General features: G+C 42.1%; 1 protein-coding gene across 4 annotated transcripts in view; it reads left to right on the top strand.

Annotated features, from left to right (window-relative positions):
- USE1 (unconventional SNARE in the ER 1) overlaps positions 1-26,731 on the top strand; it is an 85,509-nt gene that overhangs the window by 9,601 nt on the left and 49,177 nt on the right. For 2 of the 4 annotated variants that reach the window (XM_069964433.1, XM_069964434.1), the window contains exons 3-4: positions 6,387-6,445; positions 16,557-16,632. The exons of the other annotated variants lie outside the window; for them this stretch is intronic. In XM_069964433.1, the coding sequence (XP_069820534.1) occupies positions 6,387-6,445; positions 16,557-16,632 (135 nt within the window). The remainder of the gene's footprint in view (positions 1-6,386; positions 6,446-16,556; positions 16,633-26,731) is intronic. 4 annotated transcript variants of the gene reach the window in all.

Below are 26,731 nucleotides of genomic sequence, written 5' to 3'. Positions count from 1 at the left end.
TTGAACTGCAGTGGCAGGTGAGGCGGCGGTGATGGGGATAGCCCTGGTACTACTTCCCCATCTGCTCATATTATAAGCAGATGATGGGGGAGTAGTACACAGCATATGTGGCGGCAGCGGGGGCGGGCCGGATTGATGATAGGGATGGCCCTAGTACTACTTCCCATCATCTGCTCATACTATGAGAAGATGATGGGGGAGTAGTACAGTGTATATGTGTGCAGACAGATGTTTTACATAGACAGCCATTGATTCCCTAGAGTGTCCAGCAGGGGCGCACTATATATAGAAGTCAATGGTACTCATTGAATTCTATATATAGTGCGCCCCCTGCTGGACACTCCATAGGAATTACAACTGATTTGTGACGTCACAAATTTTGAGAGAATTTCAATACTCCATGATCTACAAAATTAAGGGAAATAGCCTTTATGTGTGCATTTCCCATAATGTACATTAGGAATTTGTCTAACTTTTCAATAACATATTAAAAAATACTTTTGATCGGAGTTGTCCTTTAACTCCAGCCTACCCAGGTCTTTTTCCATTTTACACGTCCCTCAGGAAAAGCAACCCTTTAATATTACTTTGTAACAACAACTAAGGCCCTTTTACATGGCTGTCCAGGCTGAATGAATAATCTTTGTATCGTTCGTTAAAGAGGTTATCCAGGTAACAAAAGCAATATTCTAAACAATCCCCTTTCCCAGGTTAGCTGTCTATTGACTTGGTAACTTGGCCCCCAGGAGACGTCATCTGAATTATCTCTGGGCTCCTGTTTCCTCCTGCTAGGGCCCCCCCTCCCCTTCATGACAGTAATCAGATGCCAACTTCCTCCTGTCCACTAACTAAACAACCCTCCAAAAAAGATTACTGCTCCGACTCCATCCCACTCATGCACAGCCTACTCACCAACCTGCGGATCAGCCCTGCTACATTATCAGCTAATATGGAATATGTACTGGGGTGATGTGATGCAAAATCAGTGAAAAATACAGTCCTGCGTTTACTGTGCATTAGTAATGACAGCAGTGGGCAAGTGTTTTAATACAAAGATTAGAAAAAAAAGGAAAAAAACTATTTCCCTAGTCATCCTCCATGTCAGCACCACAGGAGGCTGATGCCACGCCCTACAAGGACAGAAAATAGAAACAGGTTGAAAAGCCCCTCCCCATGTCAGGCAGCAGTGTTTTTCCTGTCCCTGTAGGAAGGCCTAGGTCTCTGTGCAGCCTGAAGAATGTTGCCTGGGCTGGGATTGATAAAGGTTCTCTTGCCTCCTCCTCTCCTCCCCTCCCCTATCAGGCCCGGTCGCTTCCCTCTTCCTGTGGTCCAGCAAAGCTGGAGGGGATTTTGCCCAACCTGGTCCCTTTACCTTGCTCCTGGTTTCATGCTGGGAAAAGGGAGGGGGGGGGGAGGCTTGCAGGATCCAATAGGAAAAAATGGCAGCACCTCAATGCCTCTGTTCACACTGCAGGTTGCATGCTGCTAAAGTGCAGCCAAAAATACAGAAAGTGCAAAAGCAACCCACAGATGCAAGATCTTACCGTATATACTCCCCCCAGAGTACACCCGATTAAAAACCTGCTTTGTGGGTATTAAAAAAAAAAAAAAAAATTAGGATCTTAGCAAACTATTTGATTAAATGGAGTGTACCATGTTCAGTTCTCCTCAGAGACATGGTCCCTACTCCAGCATGTTCACACTAGCAATAGCATCTCTTGGGCTGGACAAGCCTACAACTGGGCAGATAGGAACCAAATGATCTCTTTTTATAGCTCCCTTGGGACATGGGTGGAGTGCAAGCCAACAGGAGGTAGCCACACCCCCCACATTCAACAGAAAAAAAAGAAAAAATGGCAGCACCTCTATGCCTCTGTTCACACTGCAGGTGACACACTGCATGTGGCTAAAGTACAGACAAAACTACAGAAAGTGCAACAGCAACCCACAGGTGCAAAATCTTACCGTATATAACCCCCCCCCCACACACACACACACAATGAACTGTTCCAGCTCAGAAACAAACTGCCAAATAGTGACCACCAAACTCTCCCCGCCCACCCTTATCTAATAGGGCCAGTGTCCTATTAGAATGTTGCCCATAAATAATATTGATGAGCAAAACCTATATAATTTATATAAAAATTCAATTGTTAGTTTTTTTTTTTTGTCTTTTTTTAAAAGCTGGAGTCGGTACGTTTTTTCCGATACCAATTCCGACTTCTGCCAAAACTAGATCCGACTCCACTGCCCTGGCATATATTCCCCCGGTGTACACACAATAAAAACCTGCTTTGTAGATATCGAAAAATTAGGATCTTAGCAAACTATTTGATCAGAGTGTACCGTGTCACCAAATTAAGGTGTCCTCAGAGACATGGTCCGCCAGTAGAGATGAGCGAACCTCGAGCATGCTCGAACCCGAACTTTCAGCATTTGATTAGCGGTGACTGCTGAACTTGGCTAAAGCCCTAAGGCTATGTGGAAAACATGGATATAGTCATTGGCTGTATCCATGTTTTCCAGACAACTTAGAGCTTTATCCAAGTTCAGCAGCCCCAGCTAATCAAATACTGAACGTTCGGGTTCAGATCGACCCGAACGCAGTTCTCTCATCTCTATTCCCCAGGCATTTTCATCCTAGCAATGGCCTCTCTTGTGCTGAACATGCTTGAGTAGTGACCGTGTCTCTGGGGACAACTTAACGTAGTGACATGGTACACTCTGTTTGATCAAATAGTTTGCTAAGATCCTCATTTTTCAATATCTACAAAGCAGGTTTGTATTGTGTGTACACCGGGGGGGGGGGGGGGGGGGGGTAGAATATATGGTAAGATCTTGCACCTGAGGGTTGCTGTTATACTTTTTGTATTTTTGTCTGTACTTTAGCCACATGCAGTGGCTTGGCTTGCACTCCACCCATGACCCAAGGGAGCTATAGAATGAGATCATTTGGCTCCTATCTGCCCAGTTGTAGGCTTTTTAAGCCCAAGAGAGGCCATTGCTAGTGTAAAAATGCTAGAGTAGGGACCATATCTCTGAGGACACCTTAACGTGTACACTCTGTTTGATCAAATAGTTTTTTCTAATTTTTCAATATCGACAGAGCAGGTTTTTATTGTGTATGTGTGTGTATATATACTCCTGGGGGGAGTGTATACAATAAGATCTTGCACCTGTGGGTTGCTATTTCTCTTTCTGAATTTAGGCTTGTAGGATCCAGCACAGTATTTGGCTGTTCATAGCGTAAATTGCAAGTTGCAACACCGGACACTATTTATTGAAAATTAAAATAACATTGTGTCCTCTGGGATCCTGGCCTGGGTATATACACTCTGTGGCCAGGATTCCATGCGGCCACATAGGAAACGATCATGTCAGTTTTGTGCGGACGCTAATCTTTGAAAAGCGGGCGTACAAAACTGACAGTGCAGACAAATGTAAAGTGCGGCTCTGGCCGCCCTTTACATTGTCTGCAGTGGTGATTTGCAATGCAGGCACATTCTAAAAGAAGTGAAGTTTATCCGTCCAGTACTGCTGTATCGGCTGGTGTGAACTTCACTGACAGCGGCCGTTCAGTGACACCCCTTCAGTTGTTTGCTGGCTTCAGCTCCTGTGTGGCTGGATCCGGGGCCAGCAACTGTACTGTGGATCTGCGTCCCGCTGCCAACAGTGCACGATGATGCACCACATACGATGAGGGGCCTACTTTCAGCAGGACTCGGACGCTTGAAGTTGTTTGCTTATGTATGGAGACCCAGTGAACGCCAGTGGAATTTTACCACAAATTAAAAGATCAGAGTCTGCTTCCACCAATAAACATCAAGAGTTCCTGGTGGACCACTGCACCACAAATGATGTTAGGTGCAAGGGTTTGTGCAGGATGGTTGCTCCTCCCTTTGTGCTGGATAGGGGCAGGTTGGATCTGGTGCTATAATATTTAAAGACCCTCGTCTGAGGTCCTGTGAGGTGTGTTTAAGCTGTTGCACTGCAGAATTGTGAATATGCCAGGAAATGAATCTGCCACCTGCTTATCCTGGCCCAGTAAGTTTACCGTTCCAGTGGTATTCCTATTGTTTACTCCTTTGAGTGTATTTCTTCATTTTTTTCCTATTTAGTCTAAGGAGAGAAAGAGACCTGGTCAGCTAGACCTGAGAGAAAGAGACCTGGTCAGCTAGACCTAAGGAGAAATAATCATCTGAGATGCCTGCTCTTTAACTTCAGGATCTCTTCTGACCATAAGAAACTGGTCTGTCAACTATGCCTGGCCAAACTGTTAGAGGAAGCAACTATCCCTTATGGAAGACATAAGAATGATGATTTGCCAGGAGATTCAATCATAATCTAGTAAGAGCCTTAACCGTCTCCCACTACAGCCACTCCAAGCGCTTAAGACCTATTATTAAGGATGAAGACTCCAAGGGAGGTTGCATTATGGAGGAAATGGAAGAAGGGGAACTTCCATCTGCTTCAGTCAAAGAGGAAGATAAGAAGTATTATTTTTTTTTTTTCTTCTGTTATGGATGAGTTGTTACAAGCCATCAGAACCACCATGGATATCCAAGATGTTGGACCAAATCCATACGGGACAAGATGTTCGCAGGACTGGAAACAAAGAAGAGGAAGGTGCTTCCAGTTCATTAAACCAGCAAGAAAATGATCAACCTAGAGCCAAGATAGTCAGTGAAGTCTACCATCCCTCTCATTGGCAAGGGTTTTTCACGAAGCTTAAGGCAGAAGTGGTGGCCCATCTTCAGGTAGGAGACACAAATGTAATTCCTTATCTGGACGATTTTCTTGTTAGATTTTCTGCTAAGATTGGACGTCACTTCGGTCTGCCAGCTCCTCCACAGCCTGGGGTGGATTGTCAACACAGAGAAGTCTTTCAACCATCCACTCAGGTTTCCTTGGGAATTCTTCTGGACTCGTCCCAGCAAATGTCTTCCCCTCCTCAGAACAAGGCAATAACAGAAATTTCTTTGTTTAGAGGACAACTCCGGCCAAAACTTAGTTTTTAATGCTATAAGAAAGCTAGACAAATTCCTCCCACTTGCATCTCTCTCTCTCCCCGTGCTGCTGATGACCAGGCTCACACTGGGAGAGAGGGAGATGGGATGGCGCCGAGCAAGGAGGGAGAGAGGTGCCCTTGTACTCTGACATTGGACAGAGAATAAGCCTTCCCTTGAAGGTAAAAAGCTCTCTTGCTTTGTGGTTGGAAGAGAAACTGAAGAGGTGCATATTGTGGCACCAGTTTCCAGTATTCCCAGTGAAGATTGATGTAAGCAAAAGAGGCTGGGGATCCTGTGTTGTCCAGCAGGTATTCTAGGGCCTCTGGGCCTAGAGCATCGTTCCTCAAACTATGGGGAGCTCCGTGCGGTCTGGGAAACCCTGAAAATATCTCAACATCTGATGCAAGCCAGTTATACTATGATAGGGACATTGATTCGACATCAGGGCTCTGTAAAGTTAGGAGCCCTTCAGCAGATGACACAGAAAATTTGCCTCTGAGCAGTAGCTCACTTATTGTCCCTCTGTCCCTCGTATCTGTCACCAGGAGACAGGTCGCTGAGTGAGTAGATATTCCAGCTTCCAGTAGATGGGATAACCCAGGACATTATTTTCCCTTCCTTTTGCCAAGCAGCAAATGCTAAAGAGGAAGAATTTAATTCTTTAAATGCAAGATGTGTTTTTAAATGCTTAGAAGTTTCTTAGAGTTTGAGAAAGATCAGAACCTTTTGGTGTGGTTTCAAGGAAAGAATAAAGGGAGAAAGTTCTCAAAAAAACACTGTTGCTAACTGGATTAAGAAAGCCAAGGGCAATCCTCCTGTGTTGAAAGGGCCAACGCTACCATCGAGCAGATATGCAAAGCTGCTACCTGGTCCTTCACAAAGCCCTATCATTTAGATCAGTGCTTCTCAATTCCAGTCCTCAGGCCTCAGCAACAGGTCATGTTTTGAGGATATCCCATACAAAGATCACCTGTGATAATATCTGATGCACTGAGTATAATTATATCACCTGTTAAATACTAAGAAAATCCACAAAACATGACCTGTTGGTGAGGCCTGAGGACTGGAATTGAGAAGCACTGATTTAGATGCCTGTTGGTGAAGGATCTCTCCTTTATGAGGAAAGTTCTACATGCTGTGGTCCCACCCTAGAAGTGGTAATTTGGTACTTCTCCTGTGGTGCTGTTATGGAAGGTGACTAGGGAAAATAGAATGAGTTCTTTCCAGTAATTCAGTTTCTAGGAATCCTCCATGACAGCATGGCTATACCCTCCCTTTTCTCCTGCTCTGTGTTATGGTTATTTATAATACTATGCTGCCTGACATGGGGGTAGGGGGCTTTTTAACCCCTTTTGTTTACTTTTCCTGTCTCTGTAGAGCATGGTGTCAACCTCCTGTGGTGCTGTCATGGAGGATTCCTAGAAACCAAATTACTGGTAAGAACTAATTCTATTTTTATTTCCATCAGGGGAATTGAACCCAGGAAAAAAAAAACTTGTTGCTGGTCTCTAGACAGGTGATCTACCCCTAGACTACAGCTCCAACATAATTAGGCTTGGAGATTCAACTATATCTGATTGCAGATCAGTCCTCTGTGGGCAGATTATGAGTGAAATCAACACTCAAAGACACTGGCTGACAGCGCAAGTTAGCAGGAGGTCATGCAACAGAGATTATTCATGAAAGAGAGGGAGGAGTAGTGAGGCATGTCAGAGTGTGGCACAAGCATTGAGCCACAACTCTGACTTTTCATTACAGTAGGAGACCCAAGATTGTACATAATCTATTCCACGGACCGACAACCAAAAGGTAACATGCTTACAAGGGGACTGCCAGGTAGAGCACACTCTCAGCACCTTGGGCAGGGCCTGGGTGCTGACAGATTTCCATTAACCCCTTAACGACCGTGGGCGTATATTTACGGCCTGCGGTCGGTAAGGACGTTCAGAGCGGGGCCGCGCGCCGGCCGCGCTCTGAACCGCGGCGGTCCTGGGTGCCGCTTGTAGCCCGGGACCGCAGGTATTAGCGGGCACGGTCCGATCGCCGTGCCCGCTAATACAGTAATCGGATGCAGCTGTCAAAGTTGACAGCTGCATCCGATTGCTGTTTGCAGCTCCATCCCTGGTGTCTAGTGGGGAGATCGCTCCTCCGGGACGTTGTCCCGGAGGAGCGATCTCCGTTTCTGAAGCCGGCCGGGGACCGCTCCAAGATGGCGCCGTCCCCGGCTCGGCACTCGTTTACTTCCAGCTGCAGCAGCCGGAAATAAACGCTTGCCTATCTCATGCTATGCTCATATCTATGCTGAAGAGATCTCTATGAGAGATCAATACACTTATACTAGAAGTCCCCTAGGGGGGCTTCTAGTATAAGTGTAAAAGTAAAAAAAAGTGTCATTATTAATAAAAAGCCCCCTCCCCTAATAAAAGTCTGAATCACCCCCCTTTTCCCAGGTTATTAATAAAAGTAAATAAATAAACATGTGTGCTATCGCCGCGTGCGTAATCGCCCGCTCTATTAATTAATCACATTCCTGATCTCGTACGGTAAACTGCGTAAGCGCTAAAAAATCCCAAAGTGCAAAATTGTGCATTTTTGGTCGCATCAAATCCAGAAAAATGTTAATAAAAAGCGATCAAAAAGTGGTATATGGGCAATCAAGGTACCGATAGAAAGAACATGTCATGGCGCAAAAAATGACACCTGACACAGCCCCATAGACCAAAGGATAAAAGCGCTATAAGCCTGGGAATGGAGCGATTTTAAGGAACGTATATTTGTAAACAATGGTTTTAATTTTTTACAGGCCATCAGATACAAGAAAAGTTATACATGTTACATATCGTTTTAATCGTAACGACTTGTGGAACATATATAACAAGTCAGTTTTACCCCAGGACGAACGGTGTAAAAACACATATCCACTAACAACACAAAATGTGGGGGTTTTTTTCAATTTCACCACACATTGGATTTTTTCCTGCTTTTGCAGTGTACTTTATGCAAAAATTCAGCCTGTCATTGCAAAGTACAATTAGTGGCGCAAAAAATAAGGGCTTATGTGGGTTTCTAAGTGAAAAAATGCAACTGCTATGGCCTTTTATGCACAAGGAGGAAAAAACAAAATCGCAAAAATCTAAATTGCCCCGGTCCTTAAAGGGTACCTGTCACTTAAAAAACAAAACAAAAAAACACACATTTGACCTGTCAGAAGTTTTGGTGGAGTTGGATAAATGGATTTGCAGAAAAAGTCCCAAAGACTTTCATTAAATCCATATACAATTCTACAAGCAGTACTGAGCAGAAAAAATGAAGAGAGATAGCATATCTGTCTCTTCGTGAAGCAATTAGTTGGAGCTTTGGTACCTAGATATCCCCACTGTTCAGAACATCTGACATGTAATAGTGACAGTATTTTAAAGCGATAGGTATCCTTTAACCAATTGGGGAAAACAAGAAGTAAGCAGGGACTTTATTCTAACTTTGGGAGAAATTCATTTACATGTTTGACTATTTTTACGTACAAAATAAAAACAAAGCCCTATTTGGACTGCAAACAAAGTTGCCTAGCCAAGGGAAAAACAAAATTATGTAGGTCTTTGCATTTATTGAAGAGCTACAAGGGAGCAATGCAACAAGGATTTTGCTGCATTGAGCGCTTTAACCAGCAGCCGGCAGTGTTATCTCCCTGAGATCAGTGATCTGTTTCTCTTAGGCTGCATTCACACGTTCCGGGAAGTTGTCCGTGCGCACGGACAATTTTGCAGCCCATTGCTCTATTGGGGTAGTCAGACGTTCCGTGATTTCACAGAAATAAAAGACGTCCACTCACCTCCCCGGTTCCAGCGGCGGCTCACTCATCGCAGAGCTCCGGTCCCCGGTTCCCGGACGCTTCCGGGTGTCTGACGCCGCCCGAGACGCTACGTCTCAGGGCCGCTCAGCCACTCAGTGAAGGAGGCGGGATCCGTGTGAAGTCCGCTCTGATCCCGCCTCCTTCACTGAGTGGTTGAGCGGCCCTGAGACGTAGCGTCTCGGGCGTCGTCAGACACCCGGAAGCAGCCGGGCACCGGAGCGCCGCAATGAGTGACACTCCGCTGGAACCGGGGAGGTGAGTGGACGTCTTTTATTTCAGCCACCTCCTCCCCCGTCCCCCCAAAAAAGTGCCCCCACACTGGACAACCCCTTTAAAGCGCCCTATACACATTAAATAAATGTATAAAAGTACTATGCATCCATGCATATGGGAAACATTTTACAAATTTACACGTTATTGCTGAAGCCAGAAGAACAGAGAATAGGGTACAGTGGCAACTTGGTTTAAGAGTAACTTGGTTTAAGAGCATTTTGGTTTAAGAGCTCAGTTTTTCATTGGTTTGGCTTAAGAGCTCCCTGTAGTGGGTGGGAGCGCGAGTGGAGGAAGGGCATGGTCTGCATAGCGGGGTCTACAGCACTGTACTCTGACCCAGGAAGTCTCCCTCGCCTTCCAAATCATAGCAGATCCACTTCAGGCTGGGGCTTGCATCAGGGGACAGGACTGGAGAGGTCATCTCTTATAGCTGTAACACCACTCTCCGTGGACAGAGAGTGCTGCATGTATGTGCCCACATCTGCCCTGCTCATTCCTTCATGTTCCCTGCAGTCTGTAATCTCTTGTCTCCCATCCTCTCCATTACTGTACAGTAATTTATAATATCACATATTCTGCTGTTTCTGAATGTTTGTTTCATCTGTTTAACACATCATTCAGAATAATAAATCATTATTTTTGGGGTGTGCAACCAATTGTCTGCATTTCTATGATTTCTTATGGGGAAAATTTGCTTTGGTTTAAGAGTGGATTACAAGCGTGGTCCTGGAACGAATTATGCCGTAATCCAAGGCACCACTGTATTTGCTGAGAAATCCGCCTCAAAATCTGTGATTTGGTGTATTTGTCTTGCAGATCTTTCTAAAGATTTATATTTGAATTTCCTTTTTTACAGTAATGTAAAAAAAAAAAATCTGAATATACTGTATACAGCAGTGGTTTTATTCACCATGACATGTACAGTCCTGTTTTAATTCTGTGACTTGCTGAGTTTTACCTTACTGACCATAAAAAAACAAATGGCTATTTAAAGGGGGTTTGCTGGGAAATGTAAAACTGTCTGTACTGCTTCCTCGTACATTAAAACAATAACCAAGACCATACTTGCTCCCACCCCTCCTTGCTCTGTAGACAGTCAGATCTTCCGGTCCCAGCTGTGTTCCCATTCTGCCGGTTTCCTATGACTTCCCGCTCCCCACTCAGCCTATTACAGCGCAACATCATCGGAAACCAGGTGGGTAAGTATGGCCCCTGTTATTGTTTTAATGCACAGAGGCACAGAGAGACCATGAGACAATTTTAGATTTCCCCACAAAAGCCCTTTAACCCTTTAAGGTCAAAGCCAATTTTAGTTTTTGCGCTTTTTCTTTTTCCACTTTATGTTTAAAAGGCCAAGCCCTTATTGTTTGCGACACCAATTGTACTTTGCAATGACACTTTATTTTCCCTTAAAATATGCTGCGAAACCAGAAAAAAATAATTTGCGCTGTCATATTGAAAAAAAAAAGGAATTTGTTTTCATTTCAGGGAGTTTTGTGTTTACGCCGTTCAACCCGGGGGTAAATTTGTCTTGTAATCATAACGACTTGAGGAACATATATAACAACCATATGTAACATGTATAACTTTTATTTTATGTGATGGCTTTTAAAAAATTCAAACCATTGTTAACAAAAATATGTTCCTTAAAATCGCTCCAGTCCCATGCTTATAGCGCTGTTATCCTTTGGTCTATGGGGCTGTTTGAGGTGTCTTTTTTTTTTTTTTTTTGCGCCATGATGATTTCTTTCTATAGGTGCCTTGATTGCTCATATGTCACTTTTTGATCAGTTTTTTTATTAAATTTTTTCTGGATTTGATGTGACCAAAAATGCGCAATTCTGCACTTTGGAATTTTTTTGCACTGACTCCGTTTACCGTGCGAGATCACGAATGTGATTTAATAGTTCAGGCGATTATGCGTGCGGCGATAGCAAACATGTTTATTTATATTTACTAAATGGGAAAAGGGGGGTGATTTGGACTTTTAATTGGGGAGGGGGCTTTTTATTAATAAAAAAAACATTTTTACTTTTTTTTTTTTACATTATTTTTACATTATCTGGAAGTCCCCCTGGGGGACTTGTATATACACAGCACTGATCTCTCATAGAGATCAATGCTGTGTATATACACACAGCAATGATCAATAAGGTCGGTCATACATTGCTCTGGCCTGCTGCAGGCCAGTGCAATGTTTTGCCGAGCCGGGATCAGCGTCATTGCGACGCTGAGTCCCAGCCCGGCCAGAAGATCCGTCCCACTAGACACCAGGGAAGTGAGGAGCAAAGCATCTAAATGCAGCTGTCAGGTTTGATAGCTGCATTTAGATGCTTAATTAGCCGGCACGGCAACGGGACCTGTGCTGGCTAATAGAGGCACTCCCTGGCTGTACATAACAGCCAAGAGCGGTGCTGTTCAGAGCGGGGTCCCGGCAGGACCCCTCTCTGAAATCCACGCCCCCCCCCCCACCCGCGCGTGCGTAACCATGACCTATCAGATACGTCATGGGACGCTAAGGGGTTAATAGTTGTTCTGCAGCTAATCCAGCCCAATGTCAGCCGTACTTTTAGGATGAACGGCTTGGTGAAAAGCTTTTATAATCTTTTGTTCTTGCATATCATCTTGGAGGTTTTCTAAAATGTCCAGATTTTTTTTTCTTTTCTTTTGTGAACTTCCTCTTTGACAGTAATAATCAACACATTTACATTTCAAACTGCAGTTGTTTCCCTTGCTTAAAACTGGAAAAATAATACAAAATACTACACTATACTTTTACTGTGCTAACTTTAGCAAAAGAAAGACACCTAGGACCCAAATAAAGGTATTTGGCTGTATATTTCATTATTAAAAACACAATCCTGCTGAAATTGGGGGGTGTCGGGGGGGGGGGGGGGGGTCAGTATCCTCTATTTTTGTAATAGTCACACAGTCTTTGGTGAATTAAATAATAATTCATGTTCCAAACTGCTGACACTGTTAAATTGCTGTTAGTTCAAGGAGACACATGGAACTTTTCCTGTATCTGTCTGTTCCTCCAGAATGTAGAAACCTGCTTTTATTCTATAGGATGAATAGTCAATGCTTTCATGAGCTCTTGGAGTACAGTAAGCTGTAATGGTGTGTTTACACAGAGATTTATCTGAAGGATTTTTGAAGCCATAGCCAGGAATGGATTTAAGAAGAGTAGAAATCTCAGTCTTTCCTTTATGACCTGTTCTCTGTTTATAGTCTGTTCCTGGCTTTGGCTTCAAAAATCTGTCACATAAATGTCTGTGTAAGCCCCCACCCCAGACCACCTCTAAGAGGGGAAGAACTCAGGAGCTTGGAAAAGCCTCTTTAACTCTTTATTCTATAGAATAAAAGCAAGTTTCTACATTCTGGGAGCACAGATGGATATATCAAAGGTAACGTTTCTCCTTTACCTAAAAACTATTATAGATTATTATTATAGACAGATTCTGTTTAACCCTTTAAAGAACGGACCAATTTTGATTTTTGCGTTGATTTTTTTACTCCTTGTGCTTAAAAGGCCATAGCAGTTTCATTTTTTTTTTCACCTAAAAACCCACATGAGCCCTTATTTTTTGCGCCACTTATTGTACTTTGCTACAAAAGAGGGAAAATGCACAGCTAAATCACTGGTGCTCACGGTGTGACATACTACACACGCCACAAATCCATATTAAAGAAACTGAGGTATGTCATAACTCACAAACACACAATTTCAAAAATATGAAAACATAATCTTTATTCATATAGTTGTACATACAAAAAAAACAACACTACACATACCCAAAATTTTAAAAACACTTAAAAACCCCACAAAGATCCAGGATGGACCCCTAAACAATACATGGGATCCCTACCTCCCCACACTCAGCTCTCTATGCCTGACCAAACACTCTATCCAATTATTATATTTGATATACAAGCCCAGAAATACAAATGGCATTATATCAAAGTGTCAGTGCATAAACCAACAATGTGCAAACACAATGAAAATAAATAAATGAATAAAAATAAATAACCGTATGTCAAAGTGAAAAAAATTAGACCAGGATATACAAAAAGATATCACCAAATAGAGTGCGGTCAGCGGAGTGGGGTCCAAAGCACCCTACGCGTTACGAATTTATATGCGCGGTGAAACTGAAAATAAAAGGCAATATTTATTTGTTGGGGGGGTTGTATTTACGCCATGCACCCTATGGTAAAACTGACATGTTTATGTTCCTCAAGTTGTTATGATTACAACAATATGTAACTTGTATAACTTTTATATTTGATGACTTTTAAAAAATTAAATCCTTTCCGAAAAACTAAATATTCCTTAAAATTGCTCTATTACCATGCTTATAGCTAGAGCTGAGCGAACCGGGTTCGAGTCCATCCGAACCTGAACGATCGGCATTTGATTAGCTGGGGCTGCTGAACTTGGATAAAGCTCTAAGGTTGTCTCGAAAACATGGATACAGCCAATGACTATATCCATTTTTTCCACATAGCCTTAGGGCTTTATCCAACTTCGGCAGCAACCGCTAAACAAATGCTGAATGCTCAGGTTCGGATGGACTAGAGCATGCTCGAGGTTCGCTCATCTCTAGTTACGTCCCGAACCCGGAACTGACGAAGCTCCGGGTTCGGGGCGTAACACGTAGGGTGCTTTGGACCCCACTCAGCTGACCGCACTGTATTTGGTGATATCTTTTTGTATATCCTGGCCTAGTTTTTTTTACTTTGACATACGGTTATTTATTTTTTTCATTGTATTTGCACATTGTTGGTTTATGCACTGACACTGATATAATGCCATTTGTATTTCTGGGCTTGTATATCACATATATTTATTGGATAGAGTGTTTGGTCAGGCATAGAGAGCTTAGTGTGGGAAGGTAGGCATCCAATGTATTGTTTAGGGGTTCCTCATTGATATTTGTGGGGGGGGGGGTTGTTTTTGTTTGTTTTTTTTAATTTTGGGTCGGTCTAGGGTTGTTTTTTGTATGTACAACTATATGAATAAAGATTGTTTTGATATTTTTGAAATTATGTGTGTCTGGTGAGTTATGACATACCTCCTGTTTCTTCTTTATGAATTTGTGACTAATTGTACTTTGCAATGACAGGCTGTATTCTTTCATAAAGTACACTGCAAAACTGGAAAAAAAAATAAATGTGTGGTGAAATTGAAAAAAAAAAACACTTTTTTTATTTGGGGGGTATTTGTTTTTACGCCGTTTGCCCTGGGGTAAAACTGACTTGTTATATATGTTCCTCAAGTCGTTACAAATACAACGATATGTAACATGTATAACTTTTATTTTATTGTATGGCTTGTAAAAAATTCAAACCATTTTTAATTTATGTTCCTTCAAAATTGCTCTATTCCCATGCTTACAGCGCTTTTATCCTTTGGTCTATGGGGATGTCTGGGGTGTTATTTTTTTTGCGCCATGATGTGTTCTTTCTACCGGTACCTTGATTGTGCATATGCGACTTTTTGATCTCTTTATATTACAATTTTTCTGGATTTGATGCGACCAAAAATGATCAATTTTGCTTTTTGGCGGGTTTTTATGCTTGGGCCGTTTACCATGCGAGATCAGGAATGTGATAATTTAATAGTTCAGGCAATTATGCACGCTACCAAATATATATGTTTTTATTTATAAAATATGGAAAGGGGGGTGATTTAGACTTTAATTAGGTGAGAGGATTTCTTATTAATGAAAAACCTTTTACTTTTTTTTAACAAACTTTTAGTCCCCCTGGGGGACTTTTATTATTACTGCAGTGGTCTCTCATAGAGATCACTGCAGTGTATTTACAATACACTGATCAGAGATCAGTGTTAGATCGCTTCTGGCTGCAGCAGCCCTAAGCAATCTATTGCCAAGCCAGGATCAGTGTCATACAGACGCTGAGGCCTGGCTTGGGTAGGAAGAAGGGATCACCCTCCGCGATCGCAGCGCGGGGGGGTTTAATCTCCCCCACTAGACACCAGGGATGAGGCTGTAATGTTAGTTAGATGGAGCGCTCAGCTTTGACAGCTGCATCTAACTAGCTAATTAGCCGGCCGTGGCGGCTAATGCGTGTGGTCCCTGGCTGTACAAAACAGGCGGGTGCCGCGCGCTGCAGAGAGGAACGGCCCTGGGAGCACTCTCTGCATCTCCTTAACGGCGGAATGACATCGTTAAGGGGTTAATTTCTTTATTGGTTAATTGCTTAAACAGCCATTCTGTTCTGTTGAGAAAGTTGAAAGGCCCTGATACATATTAAAAGGTTTAGTTCACAAATTTTTTTTTTTTTTTTTTTTTTTTTAAATCAACTGCTGCCAGAAAGTTATATAGATTTGTAATTTACTTCTATTTAAAAATCTCCAGTCTTCTAGTTCTTGTACATGTCCTGCAGGAAGTGGTGTGGTGTATTCTTTCCAGTCTGGAGAGCAGGAAAGGTTTTCTATGGGGATTTGCTGCTGCTCTGGACAGTTCCTGACATGGACAGAGATGGCAGCAGAGAGCACTTTGTCAAACTTGAGAGAATACGCCAGTTCCTGCAGTACATACAGCAGCTGATAAGTACTGGATGATGAAATTTTTTAAAATAGAAGTAGTAAATTACAAATCTCTGGCACCAGTTGATTTGAAAGAAAAAAAAAATTACTTACCTTAAACGGTTTACTGGTTTCACCAAAATTTGTAGGTTTGGACACCTTATCTCTAACGTGTAAGCTTTAACAGCCTTGATTTTTAAATGGCTGTTTTACAGCTATAACCCTGTGTTTTTGTTTTGTTTTAATTAAGTACAAAGGTTTAGTTAACTTATCTCTTCATAGTGTATTGTTTATGCATGAAAGTGTCCTTGTAAAGCCTTCCTAGTTACAGCACACATAGAGCCACTATTGTCTAGCTCCATTTATGTGGAAATAAAATCCTTGTTTTGGTGTAATAATACATGTTTCCAAGAGCTATGGGCCTGGTTTTTATAAGGGCTACAGGAAGAATAGTAAAAATAGAACAAATAATTGTTTCCTAAGCAACAGGGGGAAATATACAGCGCTGATATTGACGTATTTTGATGCGTGTAAAAGCGGTTTCTGCTTCCTGCTGTTAACGCAGGTAATTCCTAGGGTGGAGTAAGACAATCAAGGCCGCTGATTAGTTTTGCATTTGGTCATAACCATTGACCCTAAATGTATTCATTAGTTACACACACACACTAATTGATATAACCATTTATCGAGGTCCGTAAAGCCGTAAGTAGATCCTATGTAAGAAAACTTTATGAGCAAAAGTGATGCCTAAGAGGTTATCGCAAGTGGAAAGTAAATGTGCCCAAGATGATTCTAGTAAATGTGACTACAGCAGTCTTCTCAGAAATGGTGTTTTAAATAACTTATGTCCTTACAAATTGTCTCTGAACAGGATTTCCTTTCGTCTGTTCTCATGATACAAGTGTGTCACAGTTACTAGGATGCTGTCTGCAGCTAGGTCGCAAGAAGTAAGAAAATATGTGCATCTGCCATTTACCCATTTCTTTCTATTCTCTGCTCTGAATGGTTATTCCTTGCAGGCGCATATGCACACGTTATCAGAGTTGTAAAATTGTAGGCTAATCTTTACTAACCTGTACTACTATATTAAAGGGGTTGTCCAGTGAAAATCTTTTCCTTTCAAATCCACTGATGTCCGAAAGGTATATAGATTTCTGATACAACACACAAGAAAAACTGCCTCGTGCTGATCCTCACTCTAGTATAAGGGGAGCTTGTTAATCCCAAATACAGTCCAATAAATCACATAATACCAGAAGTTGCATGAATTGCTGCTTTACTTTCCAATAGAAACAATACAAAAATTCTTTTCATATATTCACCACAGGTGCACTATTCAGACAATACGTTCATAAGGCGGCACAGTCTCTTTATCGCTCAGCCGAGCTTCTCATGGGACATCCAGCCGAAGGTGATCAGAGTCAGTCGACACTGCTGGTCCGTGACATTTCGAGAACCCAATCTCTTTGTCAACCATGACTACGTGTATCCAATCACCAATACATATATTTAGGAAGTCTCGCGATGCTTCCAATATTACAATATATAAATGTAAATATTACATTAACAACAAAGTATTGTTTCAACATCATTTATATGATCCATCAAATATATTTAGTTGTATTACAAGTTTATCACAAAAACACATTAAAATTACAGAGTTCATTTAACCCATGAGGTTTATTTGTGTCCAGCCGTTGAATCCAGTATACTTCCTTTCTCAGAAGACTCATTTGCATGTCCGACTCGTTAACCCCTTCCACCTCTTCCAAAATTAACCATCTCAGTTCACTCACATTAGGTCTTCCCCCCACAATCTCTCCACTATCTTTTACCTGTCGTTTTTGTAGAGCCTTTCTGATGGCACATTTATGTCCCCCTAAACGAACTTTTACTCTTCTCGATGTGTGCCCTACATAGCATAACCCGCAAGGGCATTTCATGCAATACACTACACCTTTGAAGTTGCAAGAAAACCACACACGATGGTACCCCCTAAATGTCCCATTCTTACTTGCTCTCAAAGTTTCTCTATTTAGTTTTTTTTTTTTTCTCATCTGTACGTACCAGTTGATTGGCTAATGTCTTCCCACATCTATAGACAAATCTAGGCATCCTATGGAACAATGTACGAAACTTGGGTTCATGTTTTAGCATTCTCCAATGTTTTTTAACGGTTCTTTGTATTGAATCGGCATTTCGATCGTACGTGGAGATAAATAGGGGACCCTCCTCATTTTTATCTACTTTCTGTGTCAAATCATCATGTGTTAATCTCCCTACTCTGTCACCTACCTCTTCCAATACTTTCCCTTCATACCCTCTTGCCTCAAACTTCCTAACTAATTTCATATTCCTCATTGGTATTACAAATCCTCCTAGCTCTTTGAAGGTTTGGGGCGTGTGACAACTTTCACCAACTGAGCTTTATTTCCAGTCCACGCCAGCCACACATCATCCACGTATCTGGACAAATTTTTAATGTACTCACTTGTCCATACATGTGTCATCTCAAAATTGGCCATGAACAGGTTAGCTACACTTGGAGCCACAGGGGACCCCATCAAGGTCCCCTGTAGCTGCAAGAATAGGCATCCCTAAATCTGAAATAGTTGTTCTTAAGAACCATATCGGTCAAAGACAGTAAAAACGCAATTTTGGCGTTTCTGAGGGTAGCATCATGAGATAGATGTTCTCTTACCACCTCGATTGCTTTATCACAGGGGATATTTGTGTACAGACTTATGTCCATCATGCAATCCATGGTGTGCACAATGTCCAAGAATTCTTCAGTGTCTCTTAACCTTCATCCGGCTAAAAATTGCAATAACTTTTTTTCGAAAAGCTGTAGAGGGCTGAAATTTCGTGACATCTCTGCAGTTTTGGTCCAGAATAAACTGGCCAAATTTCAATAAAATATCCCCCCCCCTTCCCCTTCCGAGATAAGGGGTCGAGATATTTTTGCATCCATAACAAGCTGCATAGGTACTAATGTACCCTCATATATTTTGAATGAAGATAATGCAACGAAAAAAGAATATATATTTTTTTAATGATAATGCTATTTTATTATTATAAGCAAATAAAAAAACTGTTCATTTACATTATAAAAGAAAATGTAAGAAACTTTTTTCATTGATTTTCTTTGCAAGTAATGTATGTTGTCTTTGCTACCGAGTGTTCATCGCAAATGGGTTTCACACAAACCATACAAGACTTTCTAGTCTTACCTTGTTTTCACCCCAGGTCTCGGCAGACATAGCAACTACCAACAACAGGGGAGGGTCCACGACTACCATGAGGTATGTGAGGGCCAGCTGCTGCTTGCGATGCTACCACAATGCATCCTCCAAGCACCATTTCTACTGCACCTCGAAGAAAATGGTTTCTCATCATCATTCGTTTTGTACTACGATCATCAATTGCAGGCATACACAGCTGATTTGCGAGATCTTTCAGGAACTTTCTTCGTGATCCTTTGTCCTGAAGCTTGGTTTGTGTTCTCTGTAGACAATGTAGGATGCTAACCCAGTGACATCAATCATATTGTAGAAAAATGCCAGAGGCCAACATAATGTTCGTCGTTTCACAGTGTACTCTCCCAACATTTTATCCATATCCACTCCGCTTTTTGTTTTGTTGTAGTATTTTATAATCTCTGGCTTGGCTGCTAGTGTCTCTTCAACTTCTCCCGTCATGTGCATAGATGATAGAAGCATGACTGATTTGTTCTTCTTTGGTACATATGAACAGACTGTTGCATCATGATTGTAGGCAAAATTTGTCGAGTTTACAGGCCTTTCTTTGGCAGGCTGCGTGTTGCTAGGTAGGAACCTTTTTGTTTTTTGTTTTTTTTTTCTCACTGTACCAGCTAGTGTCATGTTCCAGGAGTTCAATACCTTAGCTAGTTCCATGGTTGTAAAGAAGTTATCGGTGGTGACATTGCTTCCAGAGCCTTTATACGAGCTCACTAGGTCCAATACTGTTCGTTCACCATTGTTTACTTGTCGAGGACCATCAGTTGGTTTCCCAGTGTAGAGCTGACCTTGTAATGGGTAGGCGTTTGACGAGTCACAAGCCCAGAAAATCTTTGATATATTTAGCTGGTTTTGAAGGTATATATGCTGTGAGACTTTCCTACCTTCGTATCCAAAAAATTGAAGACTTCACAAGCCTAGAAATGTGTGTGCTCACAGCAATGAGATAAACAGCAAAATGGCTACTGAGAGGAGGGACGCAAGAAGAGAAGTAGAAGCCGATCCCAGTTTGAATCAACTTTATTGACGGCAACATAAGTGAGCAGTAACAACACTGGCCAATAGATATCAGCATAGCATAACAAAACATTAAGTACATAACATATATGTAAAATATGCACATGAACCAAATAATGATTATATCTTGGAAGAACAGCACATTTGTAGCTGAATAAACTTTAGTTTCTGAAACCAAGTAAAGGAGAAAGTCTTCCCATAGTGGATTTATATGAAGGTACAATTGTACCTCTGCAGCCTTTTAACATTGTAAAATCATGCAGCCTGACGAAGGTTAAGCAATTGGGTAGACCCCCTACCTGTTTCTGTATGAAGCTATCTATGTACGTAGTCACGGGATGGAAGATGGAATTTATCCCGGACACTATCCGGGATGCTTCCAGATCTTTCTTAAGGTGCAAATACAATATCGGGACCCTAGGGTGTGTATTAATCAGTGCACTCTTTACTTCTCTTTCTAGGATCCCTTCTTCGTAAGCTTCCTATATCAACAAATCTCGTTCACCTTTAAATTCTCCCGTAGGATTACCCCTTTGTTCTCTGTACACCATCTGATCTCCCAATTGTCTCATCGCTTCATTTACATACTTTTCACAGTCCATAATTATAATCCCCCCCCCCCCCTTTCAGCTTTTCTTATAATCATCGCTTCATCATTCTTCAATTATTTTAATGCCACACTCTCTTGTTTAGTTAGGTTAAATCTCTTTCTGTCTCCTCCTTTATCCTATTTTTCTAGTACTTCTGCAACCACCACCTGTTGAAAACTGTCAAATAACTTATACTGTACCTCAGGATCAAACTTACTTTTGGCACATAGTGACGCTGGCAACTCATTACAATTTTTCTTTTCTTCTCCAATCCACATCATAAAAATGCATTTTGAGGCAAACATTTCTGCAAAACTTATAAAGTCCACAAAAAAATCAAAACTATCCATGTCCATAGAGGGCACAAAGCCCAAACCTTTATTAATCAAGTCTCTCTGAACGCTAGTTAATTCCTTAGATGAAATATTAATCACCAGCCCACTTTTGTTTTCTTTTTGTTTTTTGTTTTTTTCCTTCGGTCTCAGCACTCGGGACTGTGTGCCTGTAGAGGAATCTGTGTCCTCAGTTGTTATCTCTAGAGGTTTCTCTAAAAAAAAAAAAAAAAAAAAAGTTTGTGATGTTTTACCATAAACTTTTTGCTTTTCAAGCTCTCACTCTCCAGACGTAATATCGGCAACTACCTGGCTCTTTGGACTGTTCCTACGCCGCCCCTCCCTTCTCTCTTCGGCCCAGGTGTACACACGGTCTAATTGGTAGTCTTTAGTATCACGTTCAAACTTACTTAGTTTCACTTGAAGAATTTGTGTTTTTAGAATATCCTCATTAATTTTTAATTACTCATTAGTTGTAGATCATTTTCTGTAACGGTTATACTGAACTCTTCGTACACCTTTAAAATATCAAGTTGCACTTCCTTCACAGCACTTTGTACATGTTTAATGGTCAACCGCATGAGGTCCAATGAATGTCTTACACAATGCAAACCATTACTTCTTGTACTCTACATCATCAGGTAACAACACTGGAGAAATAGTACTCCTTAAACCTCTGGGGATTCTCTGCGATTTAACGTACTCCGTTAATGTTAAAGCATAAGCACAAGGTTAGTTTCTCTTTTTCAACTTGTATAATTTTTTTGCATAGTCTATTTTACTTGTAGATCTTATGCTCTCAAGTGAAAAACCTGCACCTTCAGCTTCAACAAGAATAGTATTACGTTCGCCTTCGGTGATAGCCCATGTATCTGCAATTTTGTCTGTTGATTTTTCAATCTCACTAAATGACATCTTCTAATGCTGCGTTTACACGTAACTATTATCGTGCAAATTTGTGTGATAACGATAGCCCGGCCCCCCGTTCATCCGCAGCCCCCTGCGCCGGCTCGATCGCCCACCGCCGCTCCGATCGCCCGCCGCTCCGATCGCCACCCCCTGCCGCCGATGCTCCGTTTGTCCTCGGGGGGCCGGGCTGCGGGCGCGATCGCAAAACAATTTTTCCGTACGATATATTGTACCGTCTAAATGCTGATCGATATGAAAAAAAAATCGTTACTCCGACATCGTTAATCGTACGATCGGGCCAATTATCGTTTCGTGTAAACGCACCATAATAAATGTCCGTTCACACACAGCGTTTTTCTCCACGATCAGGATTTCAATCGATCAGTGGTTTTACCACACCGGGAGTGTAACAAGCACTTAAGTCTGCTACAACACACAAGAACAACTGCCCCGTGCAGATCCTATAAGGGGAGCTTGTTAATCCCAAATACAATCCAATAAATCACATAATACCAGAGGTTGCATGAATTGCTGCTTTAGACGTGGAAAGACATTAGCCAATCATTTGGTAAATACAGATATGAGAAAAAAAACATAAATCGAGACAAACTTTTTTGAGAACAAGAATGGGACATTTCCCTGTAATAGTTGTCAAAATTGCCATTCTATAACGTATTGTCTGAACAGTGCTCCTGTGGTGAATATATGAAAGGAATATTTGTATCATTTCTATTGGAAAGTAAAGCAGCAATTCATGCAACTTCTGGTATAATGTGAGTTTTATATAGATTTGTAATTTATTTCTATAAAAAAAAACTCAAGTCTTCCCATACTTATTAGCTGCTGTATGTCCTGCAGGAAATGTTGTTTTATTTTCAGTCTGACACAGTGCTCTCTGCTGACATCTCTGACCGAGAGAGGAACTTTGTCTTTGTTTTCTATGAATCCCCATTGAAAACCTCTCCTGCTCTGGACAGTTCCTGTCTTGGCCAGAGATGTGTCTGATTCCGCATTCCGCCGAAAGAACTGTCACATCAATTCTTTCGGCGGAATCAGCCGGCCCGTAGAATGGCGTCTATGGAGTCGGAGGAAAGGCGTGCAGCCCTGAGCGTGAACAGAAGACTGAATTCCGCGGAATTTATCCGCGAGAATTCCGTAGTCTGAACCCGCCCTGAGGGTAAATTCACACGGGCGGATCTGCTGTGAGTCTCGCACGAGTATCACACTCAAAATCCGCAGCTAATCCGCAATACACGTAGTGCGTGTTTGGGGGTAAATCGCATGTAGGTAGATTTAGATTTACATGTAGATTTACCCGCAAACACGCACTTACGTTTATTGCGGATTAGCTGCGGATTTTGAGCGTGATACTCGCGGCAGATACGCCCATCTGAATTTACCCTAAGACTGAAAACATTAACTGCATGACATATAGGAGCTAATACGTATGGGAAGACTTGAGATTTTTTAACAGAAGTAAATTACAAATCTATATAACTTTCTAACACCAGTTGATTTGAAAGAAAAAGCTGGACAACCCCTTAATCTCCAATAATGCATAAACATACTGTAGTTGTGTGGGATCTGTAGTGCACTACTGTCCTATTTAATATTGTCAGTAGGCTACAGTTCCCTTTTATAGTCTGTCGATTAGCCTACTAAAGGTTAAAAGGAGCCTTCCACCAGTTTAATGCTGCCTGAACCATGGGCAGCATGAAACATTGACAGACTCCCGCTGTACAATGATGCATGATTCTCTATGAAATGTTGTAGGGTTTCAGAGGAAACAGAGTTTTAATAACAGATAAAAATGGGATTCTAAATAACTGGGCTTACCCACTGGATGCTTCTCCCAGCCTTGCTGACCTTGATTGATATCCCCACACCAAAATAGGGAGAGATCTGTCAGTCAAAGCCATTCGGATAGGGGGAAGCTGCAGGAGTCTAGTGACTCTGAAACACTACAACGTTTCTTAACTAGATTTGCATTTCCAGGGAAATACATAGTGCTTGAAAAGAGCGCCCCTTTACCAGTGACTTCCTTTTAAGAGAAACTTTAATCCTGGGTGCCGTCTCTTTAAGAGCGACTTGGGTCGCATCCCTTTAAGAGCGACATGGGTCCCTTTAGGAGCGACCTGGCTCGCTTTAAGAGTGACCTGGGTCCCTTCGCTCTTAAAGGGACCCAGGTCGCTCTTAAAGGGACCCAGGTCCGTACGTCATATGTCCTCATTAGCACTTCAAAGCGGGGCCGCGCGGCGACCCCGCTTTGAAGCGCCACGGTCCCGGGTGCCGCGTGTAGCCCGGGACCGCCGCTATTAGCGGGCATGGTCTGATCGCCGTGCCCGCTAATTAGCTAATCGGAGGCAGCTGTCAAAGTTGACAGCTGCTTCCGATTACCGGAGGCAACCGTTCCCTGGTGTCTAGTGGGGGAGATCGCTCCTCCGGGACGCTGTCCCGGAGGAGAGATCTCCGTTACTGATGCCGGCCGGGGACTCGTCCAAGATGGCGCCGTCCCCGGCTCGGCACTCGTTTACTCCCGGCTGCAGCAGCCGGAAGTAAATGAGTGCCTATCTCATTGATCTCTGCAGCATATCTATGCTGCAGAGATCTCAATGAGAGATCAAAGTATATATACTAGAAGTCCCCTAGGGGGGCTTCTAGTATATGTGTAAAAAAAAAAAAAGGGTTGTTTATAGTAAAAAGCCCCCTCCCCTAATAAAAGTCTGAATCACCCCCCTTTACCCAGGTTTTAAATAAAAGTAAACACATAAATAAATAAACATGTTTGGTATCGCCGCGTGCGTAATTGACCGAACTATTAATTAATCACATTCCTGATCTCGCACGGTAAACGGCGTCAGCGCAAAAAAATCCCAAAGTGTAAAATTGCGCATTTTTGCCCGCATCAAATCCAGAAAAAATGTAATAAAAAGCGATCAAAAAGTCGTATATGCGCAATCAAGGTACCGATAGAAAGAACACATCATGGCGCAAAAAATGACACCTGACAGCCCCATAGACCCAAGGATAAAAGCGCTATAAGCCTGGGAATGGAGCGATTTTAAGGAACATATATTTGTTACAATGGTTTGAATTTTTTATAGGCCATCAGATACAATATAAGTTATACATGTTATATATCGTTTTAATCGTAACGACTTTTGGAACATGCATAACAAATCAGTTTTACCCCAGGGCGAATGGCGTAAAAACACAGTTCCCCCAAATAAAAGAAATGCGTTTTTTTTTTCAATTTCACCACACTTAGAATTTTTTTCTGGTTTCGTAGTGTACCAAATGCAAAAATTCAGCCTGTCATTGCAAAGTACAATTAGTGTCGCAAAAAATAAGGGCTCATATGGGTTTCTAGGTGGAAAAATGCAAGTGCTATGGCCTTTTAAACACAAGGAGGAAAAACCAAAAACGAAAATGGGCCCCGTCCTTAAGGGGTTAAAGGGACCCAGGTCGCTCTTAAAGGGACCCAGGTCCATTTAAGAGCGACTTGGATCCCTTTAAGAGCTACATGGGACCCTTTAAGAGCGGCTTGGGTCCGGTCCCTTTAAGAGCGATCTGGGTACTTATAATGTTAAAAATAATTTCTCGGTTACCATGACAATCTTACTCATGTCAGTGAGACAAAATCGTTAAGGACCTTCCATATATTACATCTTCTATTGGCCAATAGTGGACATGTGACTGTGGATGTTGTGATACATGCCTGACAAGACCTTAGAATTCCTCTTGGCTGCTATATTTCAGCTATTTGCATATGTGCTGTGATTGGCTTATTTTCTATGGGAAATTCGGGGTCTTTATTTTCTATGGCAAATTCGGGGTCTTTAAACGTAAATTTCTTAAAAATGACAAATCCGATCGAAACGAAAAATAGCACACCACACACCGCCAAGGGCTTCGAAGCGCAGTTTGAACAGAGTCTGTGCGCAAAGCGGTTCGGGCTGTATTACGCGCAGAAAAATAGCTGGAAGAAGAAGAAACGGAGGAAGAAGAAGAAGAATACGGATTACAATATAGTGCTTTTCAAGCACTATAATGAGTTCTATATCATTGTACAGATGGAGCCTTTCAGTGCATGTTGTCCAGTGTTTCATTAAACTGATGGCTGGTGCCCTTTAAGGTATGTTAACATGCTGCATATCTGCAACTGATTGTATATACATTGATTAGCTTCAGTGCAGAAACACTGCACATTTTATGCAATTGATCAGCAGCAAATCCACAGTGTGTAAACATAGTTTCCCTTTAAGGGTATGTTTACACACTCAATTGCATAAAATGTGCAGTGTTTCTGCATTGAAGCTAATCAATGTATATACAATCAGTTGCAATAGCTCCCTATTGCACACAGGACGCTGAGGATGAAGGTATGTCTCTTACTTTCATTCTCTGCGCCCATGCAGTTTTAACATAGTGCTCTGTCCTGTAAGGCTGTTAGGAGCACTGCCTCTCCCCCAAAATACCGATCTGGACAGCCCCTGGACAGCCCTCTTGACTGATAATCATTAGAAGGGGCAGGTCAGCCAGCGGATCAATGCTTTAAGGGCGGATGAAGGTAAGAGCCAAACCTTTTGTCCTCTGCTTCCTGTGTGCAATGGGGAGCTATCAGCATGTTAAATTGGTCTAATATGCTGATAGGTCTCCTTTAAGCCTTGGGGCAAGGAGGCCCACTAACGGGCCTCCTTGCCTGTCAATATCCTCACGGAGAGCGTTGAGAGGACGGAGAGCCGTGACTAGTTGCAGCACAGATGACTAGTTTCCGGCTTTCTCCCTGCCTCGCACATGGCAGTAAAAGACGTTTTGCCGATGTAAGAAGGTACTGAAGGAGCAACCCAGGACATGGCAGGGAGGCTCCTTAACAAATCTATTGAGCGCTGCTGGGAACCTAATCAGCACAATTGTGCTTATTGGTTCAGTAGGTTTTGA

This window comes from Dendropsophus ebraccatus, chromosome 3 (genome assembly GCF_027789765.1).
Source record: "Dendropsophus ebraccatus isolate aDenEbr1 chromosome 3, aDenEbr1.pat, whole genome shotgun sequence".
Classification (NCBI taxonomy): domain Eukaryota; kingdom Metazoa; phylum Chordata; class Amphibia; order Anura; family Hylidae; genus Dendropsophus; species Dendropsophus ebraccatus.
This window is presented reverse-complemented; position numbering and strand designations above follow the sequence as displayed.